General features: G+C 41.7%; 1 protein-coding gene across 2 annotated transcripts in view; it reads left to right on the top strand.

Moving 5' to 3' along the window:
• The window catches only part of GMIP (GEM interacting protein), a 38,453-nt gene that overhangs the window by 6,590 nt on the left and 14,324 nt on the right, over nucleotides 1-17,539 (top strand). The window contains exons 1-7 of one of the 2 annotated variants that reach the window (XM_019556708.1): nucleotides 6,039-6,441; nucleotides 11,858-11,951; nucleotides 13,023-13,098; nucleotides 13,971-14,028; nucleotides 14,980-15,105; nucleotides 15,462-15,526; nucleotides 16,637-16,747. In XM_019556708.1, coding sequence (XP_019412253.1) covers nucleotides 6,420-6,441; nucleotides 11,858-11,951; nucleotides 13,023-13,098; nucleotides 13,971-14,028; nucleotides 14,980-15,105; nucleotides 15,462-15,526; nucleotides 16,637-16,747 — 552 coding nt within the window. In that variant the 5' untranslated portion in view covers nucleotides 6,039-6,419. Of the gene's footprint in view, nucleotides 1-6,038; nucleotides 6,442-11,857; nucleotides 11,952-13,022; nucleotides 13,099-13,970; nucleotides 14,029-14,979; nucleotides 15,106-15,461; nucleotides 15,527-16,636; nucleotides 16,748-17,539 lie in introns of those variants that run through there. The other variant, XM_019556707.1, reaches the window with a different exon arrangement.

Genomic DNA, 17,539 nt, shown 5'->3' with positions numbered 1-17,539 from the left:
GGGGAGGTTGGATGAACATCTTGCTGGGGTCATTTGAGCCCAGTATTATTTCCTGCCATGGCAGGGGGTCGGACTAGATGATCTGCTCAGGTCCTTTCCGACCCTAGAAACTATGAAAATATGAGTAATTAATGAACATCAACTGGGATGGGTACAATGGACCCTGATCAAGTAAAGTTAGAATCATAGAAATTCAACTAATAATCCAAATAACAGTCCAAATTTGGATGCAGTGAACTCCAAGACTCTAAACTGAATAATTTACTGGAGATTGAACTGTGGGAAATCATCACATTCAAAGAATGAGGAGCTGTGTTTAACTCAGATTACAAATTCTGTATAAATTTGTATTGTGCACTGTCTTATATGGTATGATGCAATTTAATTGGATTCAAGAGCATCCTAACTCCTAAATTACATATTTCTATAATACAAAGATCTCCCTATGGGTTACAGCCCGTACAGTGCCTAAGGTTTGTTTGCATTTATCTGTTATATCACACTGCAACCAGTTGGTTATAAGCATCTCTACACAGCATAAAACACTTCTATGGCACTTTCTATCTGTTAGTATTGAAGTCCTATACAAAGCTGGTAGGGGTAATTATCCTCATTTAGTAAAGAGGAACTGAGGCACAGAGAGGTTTAATGGAGTCATACAGAATTTCAGAGGCAACGCTGGAAATGTGTCTCAGCTCTATACTTCCACCATACTGTACTACCTCTGTCTGAAGTCAAACGACTTTCAAAGCAGCAACTCAGAACTTAGAACATTAATAGGATGTGAATACTACTCGATATTCTCTGTTTCTTTGCTTTATTTACTGGGGGAAAATGGACAATGGGTCTAAAACTAGTTAATTCTGGATTTTAATCTGAATAAGCACAGGACTTATTGCCACCAAAAACAGAAAGCGGAATCGCACCATCGTGGCTGCTCTTGCAGCTGTGCTGTTGTTTTTAGGCAGAGAAAGGAGAAAACATGTTCTGTGAAGAAAGGTTACTCTCCATTAATAAGTGAAAATAAGAACAAAAGGAAAGTGAAAATAACCTGCAGGCTGCTTGGCAACAATGGATCTCTAAGCAAGCTACTATCCTTGAGAGGACAGCAGAAGGGAAGAGGGAAGCCAGCAGCATAGGGTCCAAGGGTCTTAGGAGGCAAAGAATGAGCCATTTAAATTGGAGGTGGTGCAAGCCCTGATTCCAAACACTCTCCCAATGCAGAGAGTGTCTGAATAGACATGTGGAGGTTTGTGCCTGTCTGGGAGGATGATGCTTATTGAGTAATGCACACGCATCCCACAAGGCACGTCTTAACTTGTCAGCTAGCGCTACGTTTTTTAGCTGGAAAGGGCTGTTCTCCTTCTCTTACATGCAGTGGTCTAAATCCACTGTCTCTGCCATAGAAGTGGTGTTATCGAGAGAAAATGTAGGCCCAAAACATCACCAGAGAATGTATCTTTCAGTACTAGTGTAAAACCTATCCCCAAGCCCAAATAAACACATCAGACACTTGCCTCCCTGTGTAATGGACACAAAACCATTCTTTCCCTTCTTTCCATCTGATTTTCCACACCTCCTGATGAAATTCACATTTCACACAAAAACAATAACTTGGAAACTTTGGGTGCCTGTACACAAGCCAGGAGGCTGCTCTGATACACTATAATTACAGTGCGTTGAAGCAGACTTGATTGAGTCTGCTGGAGCTTGGTTCCTTAACGACATGATCCTCAGTGCACAAAAGTTGCCCATACCTGTAGGCAAAAAAGGTGGCACAGGGGCTGGGAGGCCATCTTGGCTCAATAGGGAAGTCACAGATCTTCTGAAAAAGAAAAGGGAGGCTTACTGATGATGGAAGCTAGGAATAGGCCCCAAGGAGAACTGCATAATATTGGCCCGCACCTGTAGGAAGCAGATTAGAAAAGCAAAGGCAGTGACCGAATTCAGGTTAGCAACCAAAACCAAGGACAATAAGAAGTCCTTGTATAAGTATGTAGGTAACAGGAGGAAAACCAGTGGAAGCATGGGACCACTGCTCAATGCATCTGGATGTTTGATCATTGACACCAAGAAGGAAACTGAACTCCTAAATGAGTACTTCGCATCTGTATTCCACCAGTCTAAGAGTGATAGCCTGCCAAATGCAAATATGACACAGAATAGTCACAGCAGGGATGATCACTTACCAACAGTCAATGCAGAGCTGGTAGAAGAACAGTTAGAGAAGCTGGTTATCTATAAGTCAGCAGGACTGCGTGAACTCCATCCAAGAGTGCTGAAGAAACTAGCCACAGTCATCACAAGATCACTGGCGAACCTCTTTGAGAATTCATGGTGCTCAGGAGAGATCCCAGAAGACTGGAAGAGGGCCAATGTTGTGCCCATCTTCAAGAAGGGGAGGAGAGAGGACCCAGGGAATTACAAGCTGACCAGCCTGACCTCAATCCCAGGAAAAATTCTCAAAGTGTTTCTCAAAGAGTCCATATGCAATAAGCTAATAGAAGGCAAAATTCTGAATGACAGCCACCACGGTTTTGTCACGAGTAGGTCATGTCTGACTAACCTCATCTCCTTCTACAACCAGGTTGCTCACCACCTAGATGAGGGAGATGAGGTCAACATCATTTACTTGGACTTTAGGAAGGCCTTTGTCCTGATGTCCCATGAGGCTCTCAAGGTAAATCTAGGGGACTACAGGCTCAACAATTCAATGGTCAGATGGATGGGAAACTGGCTGCAGGGTCAGACCTAGAGAATACTAATAAATGGGTCTGTGTTGACCTGGCAGAAGATAGCCAGCGTGGTCCCCCAGGGTTCAGTACTTGGACAAGTGCTTTTCAAGATCTTCACCAATGATCTGGATGTGGGGGTGAAAAATACACTAGCAAAGTTCACCGATGACACTAAGCTGAGGGGAAGTGCTGCCACGCCTCAGTGTTGACTGATGATCCAGGCAGACCCAGAGAGATTAGTTAGATAGGTGGACCAGAACCAGATGCTGTTCAACTCTGAGAAGTATAAAGTGCTCCATCTGGGGAGGAAAAATCCACAACAAACGTACAGGATCGGTGGTGCTACGCTAGCTAGTACCATGTCCAAAAGGGACCTGGGGGTCATAATTACCCATAAAATGAATATGAGCCACCAGTGTGATGCTACAGTTAGCAGAGCAAACAATACGCTGGTATGCATCAACCAATGCATCTCAAGCAAAACTAAGGAAGTTATTCTCCCGCTCTACTTGGCATTGGTGAGGCTGCAGCTGAGTACTGCATCCCATTCTGGGTGCCACTCTTCAAGAAGGATGTGGAGAAGCCTGGGAGTCCAGAGAAGAGCCATTTGTATGATTAGAGGCCTGAAGAGCAAGCCATATGAAGACAGGCTGACAGATATGGGACTGTTCAGCCTAGAAAAGAGAAGACTTTGGGAGGGATTTGGTGGCTGTGGCAGCTTACAAATATATCGGGGGGAGCATGAGAGGCTAGGCGAACAACTATTCACCAAAGCGCCCCAGGGGAAACCCAGGCGCAACGGTCATAAACTCCTAGAAGGTTTCAGACTGCATATAAGGAAAAACTTCTTCACGGTTCATGTGACCAGACTCTGGAATAGACTCCCAGTGTGGTTGATGCAGGCACCTACCCTGGAGATCTTTAACAGGAGACTGGTCGTACTCCTCGCTGGGGTTATTTGACTTCAGCAGTCTTTCCTGCCCAGAGCAGGGGTGCTGGACCCAATAATCTCATGCGGTCCCTTCTACCCTAAACTTCTGTGAATCTGTGATAATTACTGCACTCCAGCCAGCCTCTGTGTCTCGTGTATCAGCATCCCCGTGCTTCTAAATGGCAGTTTGATGATCTTTACCTAAAGCACCGCTACCACCATTTTGAAGTGCAGGGACACTGATGCATGAGACACTTCAGGTTCTTTAATTAAAGTGGCTCCCAGAGCACATGTACTTTGGGCCTTAATCTACCTGTGGTAATTACCGCACTGCAGCTAGGCTTCCCTTACAGTCTCCCTGGTGTACTCTGGTGATCCAATAATGTTTTACACTCTCTTTGCATTATGTAAGTGATGCCATGAGAAGCAGGGCAACGGAACAAGACACCATTTGGAAGTACTGGGCCAAACCAATCCCTGATGTAACTGTAATTTAATTGTTCTCAGTGGTATTACAACTTGGCTTACTTTGGTCCAGAGCAATTTCTGTTTATCTTTTCTTCCTTGAAAACAAAAAATAATTTCAGTAGAATTTTGTGAAATTTTACATAATAGTCACATCAGCTTGATAAATATCAGAGCAAAGGGTAAGATTCATGTTACATAATTTAAAAAAGCAGCATTTATAATGGAAGTGACACCTCAACTGTAACTCTAGTCTGCTTTAGTTCAATAATACGTTCCTGACTCTGTAGACTGAACATGTGACAGAACAGCAAGTTCTGTGCTGTGGTTTCAGTGTGGCCACAGAGATGGTAGTGTAAACTGCAGTGAGATCTTTTGCAGAAAATATTTTATTTCATTAATCCTAGCCATCAACAGACAGCAGCAAATATGAAATAGTTCTTCTTGATGTGTTCTGTGAGCGACAAAATCTCTGGTGTGCTCATAACAGCTGTCTAAGTCCAGCATGGTATGTTGCCCCTTTGACTGTGGACTGAGCCTTCTCACTCAAGACAAAGTAATGAGAGAAAGAGATCATGAGATCAAGTCAGAATAAGGAAGAAGGATGATGACTTAAAAGGAAATGTAATGCTGTGTGTTCACAGTTCTGCATTTTCAACCACAGAAATTTCTTGTCAACAACAGTTACCCAGAGCTCTCTGCCAATAAGCTTTCTGCCTATGTCTGCATGATACCCTTTTATGCCTGTCCAGAAAAAGCCACAAGAACAGAAATGTGCTCCATCACAGAGCCTACTGATATGATGGAGTCTAGAAAAGTGCTCCATCACATAAGGAGCATTTCTTCAGCTCATGGTATAAAGCAGAGAAAGGGCTCATTCTAGGATTACTCCTGGGAGCTGGTAATAAACCTCACAACCCCAGATGTCTACATTTCAGCTCAATTCATATTAATGGGGAGAACTAACAGGGGATTTGTCATTTTGATTTGAACACAACTGAAGCTGGAGCCTGAAGTTATAACCAATTTTATTTCTCCAGTTACATAAAGTAAACTACCATTTCTTTTAAAAATAATTATTATTTAGTGAGGAAGACTGAACTGCATTACTGCTGAGTATGAAAGACCAGTTTATGCTGTGAGTGTGGTTTACCTGATTTTTATAAGTGTTCACCTTAAAAACACTTTATATAATGACCAGTAACTGCAAGGGAAACTGTAAAAGTTCATCCTGCTGAAAAGCTATACACGACAAGTTCCCAACTCATTGTAGGACTGACCTACAGCTTTTGAACTAAATGTGTGTTGATTCAAATCAAGACTGGATATCTTTTTAAAAGGTACATTCCAGATAAACAGTACACTGTTGGATTTAATGCTTCCAATCTAAGAAACCTTCTGATGGGTCTTCAGGATACAGACTGAGGCAGGTAGCAGATTGTGGTATGAGATGAGCTAGAGGGACCAGGAGCTGGTTTTAGAAAAGCCTTGGTTACATTTAGGTTTTGCAAAGTTTATATCTGAAATAGCTGTGTGCTTGAGTACATTTTTTCTAGACCACGGAAACATTAAATAGAAGGGTTAAGAGTTATTTTGCTCCATTTCTACTCTCCTCCTTTTACTCTCAGTTTTAAATCAGTTCCTTTTCCGAGCCATGCTTAGATTTGCTATTCTCTAATAACTGTTGCTTCCTGGTGCTTTATTAAAATGAATTAAGAAGTTTCTTGCAAAGCAGTGTCCATGTTCCAGGTGCACTATCTTTGCTTCACTATTTAGAGGGAGGAGGGGAACCCAGCATCCCTGGAAGCATCATAGGAGGCCCATCATTTGTGTGTGTGTGTACGTCAGAAGTTTGAAACTGGGTTGTTTTCCAAGGGAGACAGTGAATACTACTTGTACAAGACATTGAGATAGTGGGTGCTTGTTCTGCTCTAGGAAGCTGCAGGCACTGAAGGCAACAGAACTTTAAATTGGGCCTTCCCTTCTTTTTATTTACAGATAGAGATAGCTAAATGTATGCAAATTGTATGATCAAACAAATTACGCTAAGCACAGTTTCCTTACACGGAAATGTGTCTGCAGGAAACAGATTGGTTAAGGCAGCTGCACTCGCAGACCAATTCACTCAGGCAAGTCTTCTTAGTATGTGACTCCTATGGGACTCTCTTAGCTAACCTACTACCATCTGAACTGGTCAAGGATTTGTGTTTTTTTCAATCTGGCTGCAATTCAAAGCAGTGTAAACTGGGATCCTGCTACTTTCAGACCAAAACACTGAAGATTCAGCCATGGGAGACCCTGAACCAAATGGTATGTGTTGGTATTTGAAATAATCATTTAAATTGTTAATAAATGTAACCTCTTTTGAGCATGAGATAGCCTTTCCTGACAACCTTAGAACTACCTAGCAGGCTGTGCATGCAATTTGCCAGTAGTCTAATAACAGTTCTTTTTGGCTTTGGCTTTTCATGAAGACCCTAGCTGTTTAACGTACCTTACTGCATCTTTTTTCTCTCTGCCAGACAAAATTGATGATGAATCCTGATTAGTTTATTCTAGAAGCTATGAAGTAAGAAAACAGAATGTCAGACTTTCTTTATGAGGAGTTACAGGCTGCAGTGTTCTCTGTAAGAAAATGGAAACATTTCCTGTCTTACACTGTGCTGCCACTTGTATTTCTCTGGTTGACGTTCCTCAAACCTTTTATTTTGTTGTTATGCATTTTTAGGAAACATTTTTCCTTCACAAGATGCTTCATAGCTAGATAGAGCTAAAGTTCAAAAGGAAGCATTAGGACATCTGTAATATGCTGAAAGCTGGACTAGTTTTTGCCCTGGTACTAAAGCATTTTATTATGAAGATTAAACTGTTGCATGCCCCAGGCAGAGAACAAGAGCAACTTCACTGCCTAGTGTCCATGGCTCTTGCAATGGCAAGGAATTGACTGGGTAAAATTGGTCCATATGACCCCAGCAGGCAAACTGTACCCCGGCTGGACAGAGGGGAAGGAACTACCTGCTGATTAGATTTGGGAAAAATTTCCTTCCCATCCACAAATCTGGTGATTGACTATGATGAGCATGCGAATATGACCCACCAGAGACCCATCTGTAACTGTGGCCACTTTCTAATCTTCAAAAGAAGGTGAAAAACATCCCAGAATATCTTTAACCAGTGGGGAAAATCATTCCTTCCTGGCCTGTCTGGGTGACCATCTGAAGCAAGAGATTTGAGGTTGAGGTGTAGCTGCAGGAGTGGCGGCCACGTGGAGGGCAGTGCAGGCAGTTTTGTTCTCCCCACATCCATGATGGCAACTTACACAGTGGAGCTCAGAGACTGGTAGAATCCAGGGCCATAATGGATCACCACAACCATCTATCCCACCCAACCACCTCCGCATACAGGTCACAGAATTTCTCCCAAAAGCTGTATTAAAGCAATACCTAATATCCTTAAAAAGAGTCCAAACAATAGCGAACCTACCACCTCCCCCTGTAAGGTGTTCTATTGTTTGATTATTCTCACTACTAGGGAGCCAAATATTTTTCACTAAGTATTTTTCCCCACTAAGTATTTCAGTCAACATTAGATGACAAACTAGCATTATTCCATACAACTAAAAGCCTGAAAGAATAATTTAGGAGGGAAATGGGGTCTAGTGATTGAAGTAAGAGACCAGGAGTCAGGACTTCTGGATTCTAATATACTATCTGCTGCAGCTGACTGTGTCTAACTTGAAGTACTGGGCTCATCTGTCTGTAAGGAAGCTTAGCTGTTTTCAGACCTGGGATAATTAAAGTGACCATAGATATTGGGAGACATGATGGGGAGACCCCAGGTACATCACTGGGATGAGGAACGGGAGAGAATTGTAAGTCTGAGCTTATTATAATTGAAGTTTTGATATTGTTGACAGTGCTCCAGATACTGCAAATTACCATGTTACCTGCACTTTTGACCAGGATTGCCTTCCCTTGAACTTTTGCTGAATCAATCAAATCTTCTCTGTATTACACCCAAGAATAACCAGCAATTTGGGACCTCAGAATAGTCTCAAAAAAGGTCTGTCTGTCCTTTAGGGCCAGTGTCAAATTTAGAACCACCCAGTTTTTCTCTATATCATTCTCATGTCAGGTTCCCCTCCTCTTTCTGAGAAAGTCTGGCCTTACCAGTCCTCTATTTCCTGCCAAACACAGGTACATATTTGGTTCAGTGTATAGTTCTGATCTCCTGAAGAACTAAGCAACTTAAAACCTAATTTTGTTTTAGGCCTGTGGTTCCACTTAAGTAGGAGGACAGCATGAGAAAGGCATAGATCATAGAGACAGGTAGAAAATGGTCTCGTTTCTGTACAACAGCTTGGTTCTGACAATTGCAGAGGCTGTTCTGAAATCCTTTCTAAAACCCACATGTCTCAAGGAGCCAGAGACCTTGTACTTTAAACATATATCCTGTTCCTGCTGCCTTTGTCAGTCATCTGAATTCCAACTCAGGCTTCTTCTCTCTCTCCAAATGTGCAGCTTAAGCAGCCTTCTGTGGTATTAACAGTAGGAGAATGAGGCATTACAAGATGGCTAAGATTGAGTAGGAGGGAGAATTTCATACAAGGGCAGCAGGACTCAAGAAAGAGTCTTGGACAAGTTTGATCTAATTTGGGTCAAACTGCAGTAGCCAAAAGTGTATTTCTGTTGCTACTGTGGCTTTACCTTGTCATCATATGAAGGAGGGATTTAGTTTCCATAGCTGTTCAAAAGATGAACATGAACTGAGCCTTGAGAACAAGGGCTCTGGTAGTCAGAAGCTCTGCATATGCTCACACCAGTTGTGTTAACTCTGCTTCATTATTTGACAAAAGGAGATGTGATCTGGTAGGAAAGGTCAGTACCAAGAATGGAAAGAGAAGGAGGTACCCTTGGGAATCCCTGAAGCAGGCCTAAGGGTCTGATGTTGTGGAAGGCAAGAGCCAAACTGAGATGGCAAAGGTCCTAGGCTTGGCGTTATTCGTTTGCCACATTACACAGTCCCATGGCTGAAAGGGAAGTGATGCTTTTGCCACTTTGCTGCTACTACTAAAAATATCCATGATGTACTTTACACTCACTACTATGAAAACCTGCCTTCCCCACAACTATAGCGAAAGGAAAAGGCTAATTAATTGGCCTTTTACAGGGTAGATGTGCATCAAGCAACCTGTGTCTTATTTTATCCATCAAGGCCTGTATTGTAGCTATGGATATTTGGTCAGCTTTGACTCTGGCATCAGCCTTACACAGTGGTGCCTTTTCACTGGTGTGTATATCTGTTGCTGCTGGTGGAAGGATTTCATTACTGCTCCATCACTATGATTAAGAAGGAAATCAGGGAGAACTTTTAAAGACAGGGTATAAAAATTTGGTTAAACTGATCAGGAAATTGGATACAAAATGGAAACATTTGCAATATGCTTTTGTCCAGTATATTTCCTGTTTTTAAAGTCCAGTCCACATTGACATAAAAGCCAGAGACATTTGACGTAGATCTAGACAGAGGTTGCTGGCAACTTGTCAGCAATTCTACTTCGATCTTCTGCATCAGGTATGAAGGACCCTTCCACCCCCCATAAATGTATTTAACATTTCCATGAAGCTCCTTATTGCACTATGATTCAAAGAGAGATTTAAGGGAGAAATCACCTATCCTCACAACCTCCCTCTGACAGCATAAGCTTAGGACACTCCAAAGGGCCCAAGGAGCAGGACAGGCTACAACTCTCGTGTCTCTGCATTATCCTGAAGACAAGGGCTGTCAGCCATGGTGAGTATACTGCACCCCATGAAGGAGCAGAGGAACAGATACATTTCCTCTGCATGCTGGGTAATTCAGATAGGCAGAATTGTGCTTGCTGCACAGAATTCCCCAGGGGCAACGTGGTGTTCTGTGATGCACCAGCTGTGCGCAGCAACATTTACAGAGAAGCTGCTTGCACTTGAAAATATGCATCATTCAGCAGTGACTGCCACCAGAGGCCAGGTGTACCTTGAGCTAAATGAAATAACAAGCTTGACTTTTCCATCTTGTACCAGTGACTGATACTTGCAAGTGCTTGTTCACTGACAGCGATTCAACTACCAGTGAAGCAACTCTTGATTTGGGTCAACCACATCCTGTTTCCTGGAATATCAGGGGACAAAAAAAAAAAAAAAAGAGTAAAGGTTTCTTTTGTTGATACAATGTAGGCCTACTTCTGTTTTCTAAAAAAGTCTGTAGTTACTTTCCTGACCTGAGTCAATTCAGTTTCTGTCCTCAGTTACAAATGAGCAAAACTGAGTAGAAAGCAAGACTTAGTGCAACACACAGCTCAAGTAAAGCTTCCTGGTCACCACCACCCTGTGTTTCTGCAATTTCTGGAAGCTTATGCTTCAGCTTTTGGAAAGATTTATTGCTGTATTTTTCAATACTTTGCATGTGGAGACATGCACATTCTATACTTTATATACATGAAAAATGATATGTACTGTAAAAAGAGGCAAATACTTTAGATGATAAAACACAGTATCACCATAATTAAGCCTATGTGATATTGAGAAATGGTTACTGTGAACAACATATTGCAACATTGGGAAATGTGTGTTGTTCAAGCAATGGACAACTTCTGCAACTGAGCTCTGCCGCTGAACCTAGTTCCTCATCACAGCACTTCCTGCTATCCCAGCACACAGAGCTATGCATTTGCACATTACAAATCCATGCACATGTGCATGCATGCACATGCACACACGCACTCTCACTCAGCCTAATAAGCACATTACAAATGATCTGTATCACCCACTACAACAGTACAGCTGAGTTTCTTTCTAAGTAGAGGTTAATCGCTTATTTGATACAAAGATAGTGTAGAAAGACATTATTGGGTGCATCTACATGTGCGCTTTACTGTGGAGTTGACTAATTAGCTCCACAGTAAAGCATCATCATCTACATACATGTGCTGGTATTAGGGCACAGAAAATGAACTCTGCTGTAAAATGGTACTGTTGGGGACAGTATTATGGTGAGTTAAGTGTGAAGAAACACACATGTAGATGGTGACAGGGGCTGGCTGGGGCATGAGGGTGCTAAAGTGTGGGGCTGCTTGCCACCTAGCCACACAGCTGTGCAAGTTATGCACCCTTGTGCCCTAGCCATCCCCTCTGCCACCTAATGCCACCACCCAGGGTCCAGGGCTAATCCCCTGAGCCTGCTGCCAGCCTGGGGCTGTTCCACCCCACCTCTTAAGTGCTGCTGTCCCATGCACACGTGTAGAAACTATGCCTGGAAGCAGTTAACTCCAGCACAAACAGCTCCAAAGTTTATTGCACCATACTAAATTCACATGTAGATGTACCCACTGTGTAGTTGATGGCCTCTACTAAAAGGAGTTTTTGCAAATTTAGCCACCTGACCTTGGCCCTGACCCCCAGTCCTTTGAAATCAGTAGAAAGTTTCCCATTGACATCAGGGGCTTTGGATCTCTTTTATTACCTGGAGTTTCTACCACGGAGCTCTGCCAGATTCTCTGTTTTACCATTTGTATTATGGTTTGCCACTTTCCTGGTCATTCCCTCTTAGTTTGGTCATGCTCTGTGCATTGGGCATGATCCAAAGCCCACTGTAATCCCTGGAAAGACTCTTTTGACATCAGTGGACACTGGATTAGGTTTATTAGGATTTCTCAGTGCAACTGTCTCTCTCTCCTACTCACCTCTAGGTCTCAACAATCCTGTGAAAGGGTCTGAAAATAGGAAGCGATACAGTGACATTTTCGGGTGTTTGGATGCCTTAGAAATTTCACTCGGAAATGGGTATGTACAGAAATGGGATGGAACTAGCTTGGGGCTTCACACCTCTGTATCTGTTCTTTCCTTTTCTTCCTTTAACAGCATTTATACATTCATTGTATATATACTTATATATTTTGTTACTCATTATCTCAATTTCTCATTAAGGGCTTTTAGATTTGGAAAACCTTCAGAGTCCCTTCCATACTCCAGATCAGAGATCTTCTGCCCATTGTCTGGGTTACTTTATTACATTTTGCCTATTTTCTGTGCTAATCATTCAGCTTCAGTCTTTCTGAATGCTAGAGCATCTTACTAGAAAGAGGATATTTTGAGGAATTTTTTAATTTACACCAATGACAGTGGCAGCAGAATATGGCTCACTATTTGTATTGTACAAAACAATAATATAATGTACAATGTATTTTGCTGTAATTCCTACAGACCACTTAGGTTACAGGGCCCATTGTCCTAGATAATGTACTGGTATTAGCAAAGATTATACAAAAGCCCCTGCCCCTCTCAGTCTTAATCCACACATACACACTTTGTGAGCTTATTAGAGGCTAATTTCCAAAGCAGATGTACAGAGGAGGAAGAACACAGATAATCATTACTGCTTTGTAACATATGAAATGATAAATGAAAGGGACAAATAATAAAAACATGGCTGGTAGTGTATTAAAGTTAAACAGATAACATTTCAGTGATGGTAGAGGGCTTATTCCGATTTTGTTTATCCTGTTCATAATACATTTAGAGATAAATGCAGGCAGCTACAAGTACCTTCAGCTGGTTATGCAATGGCTAAAAGGTGCATGAAAGCACTGCTTTTTATAACTCATGTGCTCTTAGTTGCATCCATAAAACCTACAGAAGTCATCATATAAAAAATTTGGAATTGGGCACCTAGCTTTGAAATAACTGCTTCCAATGGGTAAAAAATTAGATCATATATATTTGAACTCAACCAGATCAACTCAGCTTTAACTCTTTCTCCTCTTCATACTCTGTAGTTAAAACCCTAGTCATACACTTTGCAGCTTCTAAAACACCTCTATTTATTATTATTTAATTGGTTCATTTATTTTACAGGGCAGCTGACATGTTCATTAGTGACATTGACAGCCCTCGCACCACTGACCTGACCTCAGAGACAGAGACATCTCCGGTAGGACAAGAGCGAGACCCCACTTCAATGAAGAGATTAATAATTCCCTTTGCTGAAATAAATGCTGCTTGTTTTGGCAGCGAGTATGAATAAAAGGTTATATCTCTCGTCTACAGAGAAAGCAAGAGACACTAGTGTGCTCAGATACAATAGTGATAATAGTACTATAAGAGCCTGTACAGAAGAAAGGATAAGAACTGGGGCTTGTCTTATTTTTTTTTCAGTTAACCTGAAGAGAAGAGACAGTGCTTCATGTGAACTTTCAAACATATGTAATTTAGATTGATTCTTGCTAATTAAAGAAGAGTAATTCAGATGAGAATGACTGGGTCATGTTCTGTGCTCTGTGTTATATAAAAGATCAGAGAAGATGCCAGTATAGCCACCTCAAACTATTTAACAATCGTGTGCCAGTCTAAAGAATGAAATTGGCTTAAAATGGAGGGATTTTTTTTTCTAATAAATCATAATTTGGAAACTTGAGTCTTTTGGTTACATACAATCATTCTCATTCACTACAACCAAAAAAGCTAGTAACTTCTTTGTTTTCCTGTGGGAATCAAAGATTCTCAAGTAATTTTGTGACTCCAGAAGAGCCATATTGAATATTTGGAGAGTTAGCAATATTTGAAGATAGCAAATCCTTTCCAGTCTAAAACTCTGTGTATCTGTATTAGAAATGTCTTTCATACTTTTGTTCATGGTCGAGTCTTATGCTATGTCCTGCCCTGTTCTGTCACATTTTGGCAATCACCCCAACTACAGAAGGTTTTCTAGATAGGAAAAAGTGGAATCCAAGATTAGCTCTCAGTAACTTTCTCTAAACAGCTTGACACTTGAAGTTCTGATCTTTTTTCCTCTTTGTTTTACAGAAAAATGAAATTTTCTGCAAAAGCAACTCGGAAGGAAAGGTGCAGACAGACATCTCAGGTAACTTAAGAAAAGTAAAATAAGACACACAGATAATCCAAGAATAACAGATACATATTCTGGCATCTGTGTTTGTACACTCCCACTAAAAAAATGTGTCTTTCAGATGTCACCATGACACAGTCCAGCAGAGATGCATACATTTCATTATGGTCTGTTTAAATTAAAAATCTTGCCAAGCTCCTCGTGTGCACATCTTCACCTGTTATTGCCCTAGTATCCTATTAAACTACATTCTAACATTGGTTTTGACTTTTGAACTTCAAGAGTTTAATTACAATAAGCATCTGCCTGTTGTGTGTATAATAAATATTGTCTAATAAATACAATAATAAATAATACAATAATAAATCATATTCTATAATAAATATTTGCCCCATAATGCAACTAAGACCCTGTTTTTGATATGCTATCGTTGCTCATGTGGGAGAGACTTGGTGCCATATTCATCAATGGCATCATGCGATTCAGTATAAAACCACGTCTTGCTTCTGGTGGACTTTACGTTATCATAAACATAAGCCATTTTTCAAGCTGTTGGAACTGTCATTTTTTTCCTTGAAATTCTTTTAGTCTCAAATCAGTGAAATGGGTAATTCTATCTCAGGATAGCCAAGGAAAGGAAGGGCAAAGTAACTGCAGGCCAGCATATCAGGCATTGAGACACCATCACACAAAGGGATCCAGTCTCCAATTACAAAATAAGCTTCATAAAAATGTCCATTTTAAAACATTTTACTGGAGACCACATAAGCTTAAATTGCCCAGAACTCATAGAGCTCTTCTGGGGAGATGATGTATTACCATGACATTAGCTATTATCCTCTTGGAGTTCATTTTCTACAGCTGTTATTTGAGATGGCACAAGATATCAGAGAGATTCAGGTTTTTACCACACTTGGGGAGCCTCTGCCCACTGAAGCTCTTATGAATCTGAATTTATTTTTGCAGTTGAAGAGGCTGATGAGATGCTGATAAAATGTGAAGGTGGTGTGGAATATGCCCTTGAATATGCCAAAATGTGGTGTAAATATGTCAAAGAGCTGCTCTCTTGGATTGACAAACGCCTGAATTACGGTGAGTCCCTTTAGTGAAGTCCATAGTCAGCTCAGGGCAACAGGCCAGCTCTGAGTTGGTGCACTCTGCTAGGGTGGGACTTTGCAAAGCCAGCAGCAGGGTGACTGTAGACAGTAGTAGATGCAAATATACTATTGAGTAGGTTAAAAGTTTATCTTCTAATTCTTCTAATCAGATAGATATAAAGGTAAAGATTCACATTCTCAGTAGCCAAAATTAAATTTGTGTGTGTGTGTCCTGAAACATTTCTTAGAATTCTGCTAGGATGACTGATTCGCACATTGCAGCAACTGTCTTGGGGAGATGCGTTCCCTGCCAGGGAAATATAGAATTTAACCTGTTCTTCCCTTTCACAGAAATAGAGTTTGCCAAAAGCATTGTGAAGATAGCAGAATTAGGCCGACATGCCATTAGGCATCAGGTACAATTTATTTGGAATATTCTTTCTTTCACGGCTTTCCCTGTACATGGAGATAATTGTTCCACTCCATAAAACACCCATGGAGCTCTGTTTTGAATCATGCTAAGGTCTATAGAGTATGATTTCCAATTCTTTAAAAGCAAGGAAGGCACTTCAGGGAAGTTCAGTAGTTTGCTGTAGGCAAAACAAAATAAGGGGATTAAGAACATTCTAAATGCCAAATAGTGAAACTAAATCAGATCCATGGTCCTTCCAATACAGTATCCCCTGGTCTCTGACAACAGACAGAATCAAATGTTTCTGAGGAAGGCACCAGAAACCTTGCAACAGGCTAATGTGGGGTATTCTCTCTTCCTGTGGCAAATTTGATCTTGACTCCTGCTAAAGTCTCAAAGCATGAACTTTGTCCCTTGCAGAACTTTTTTAAATTGTCCACTCAGCATTGGGACAATTCCTTTTTATATATTCCTACATATGATAATAAAAGGAGCAAAAGTCATCTTAGTTTATAGACCACTGGCATCCAACTGATTCAGCCTCATGCTGCACTCTGCCCTGATCTTGACCTTGTGTCACAGAGCTCTGCCACCCCAATCCAGCCTCACACCATCTGCCTACTGGATCCAGCCACATATCACACACCACTCCGATTCAGGCCCACACCAGCTCAGTCCAGCTGTGTGCTGCCCACCTACTGGATCTGACCATGTGCTGGCATGATCTGTTGTGCACAGCTATGTTATCCAACTTGTGGAGCTCCCTCTGGGTCTGGAAATTTGGCAGCAGGGAAGCAGCAATCAGCACTGCCACTGCTCTTCTTCTGCCAAGCTTTTGGATCTGAGGGGGGCCGCACAAGCAGATGATACAGCTCCATGAGCTAGATCTGACCCATGAGTTTCAGCACCCCTGTTCTAGATAAAGGGATGAATTTGTATTATGTCAAAGGAGCACAATAGAGAATAAAAGCTCCTTTGCTACTTTGTGATGTACAGGATCTGAAATGCTCACCACTGATGTAATCAATGTGGATGATCATTTTCGTTTATAATGAGAAAAATCTCTGTGATTGGTGATTGTCTAGTATTTTATATACATGCTCTCTCTCCACAGTGTGACATGCCTCTCCAGTTGCTTTACACCAGAGTCATGGACTATGACATAAAGGCTGGGGGTACAGCCACTGACACCGTAGTGCAGCTACAGCTGAGAGAATACTACCAGGTAGAGTATTTCCTGCTTTGGTTGGACAGCTTCACTGAAGTGGTTAGGCAAGGGAGCAGCCAGAATAGTTCAAGAGCCCATTAATCTAACTGAAAGTAAAGGGAGGAAAATTCACATCTAGCTTCAGAAAGAATGAAATTACCCCCAGGAATGCAGTATCCTGAGAAGTTCAGTATCTGATGTTACAATCTCAGCCACACAATGATTCTTCCTACCTTAACAAGAGCTGGTGCTGTCATCAGACCCTGGCTCTTTCTGCTTTCCTGTTCAGAGCATCCATAATGAAGCTTGGCTGATTCAGGTAGACCGGTATGGGCAAATGAGCCAGAAATCAGCATGTCCTCCTTACCAAGTGGATGTTCTCCTTACTAAGGAACTGTCCATGTTGTTCTGTAAGTTCCTGCAAGAGCACAAACCTAGAGCCCCTTAGGGCCTTTTTACAGTCATGTTCCAGAGCAGGACACATTGCAATCCAATCCTGCCCAGTCTTCCATGCTTGCAGAGGCTGTTCCTGCTCTACTAAGAAGGAAAGATGCAGGAGGCAGTGCACATGCTCTGTAGAGCAGGCAGCTTCACCCCACAGGGGTTATAGGCCCAGCTCTTTGGAACTAGGTGCCTGTGCACATGCGGGATGCCTGCTCCAATTAGTTACAATTAGAATACGTTAGAGCAAACTCGATTGGAGCATTCTAATTGGAATGCTCTAGCAGCCTCGCTGTCACATATATTCAGTGCCCCTGCATTTCAAAATGGCAGCAGGGGTACTTTAACTGAAGCTTGTCGAACGAGCTT

This window comes from Crocodylus porosus, unplaced genomic scaffold, assembly GCF_001723895.1.
Source record: "Crocodylus porosus isolate Cpor-Errol unplaced genomic scaffold, CroPor_comp1, whole genome shotgun sequence".
NCBI lineage: Eukaryota > Metazoa > Chordata > Crocodylia > Crocodylidae > Crocodylus > Crocodylus porosus.
This window is presented reverse-complemented; position numbering and strand designations above follow the sequence as displayed.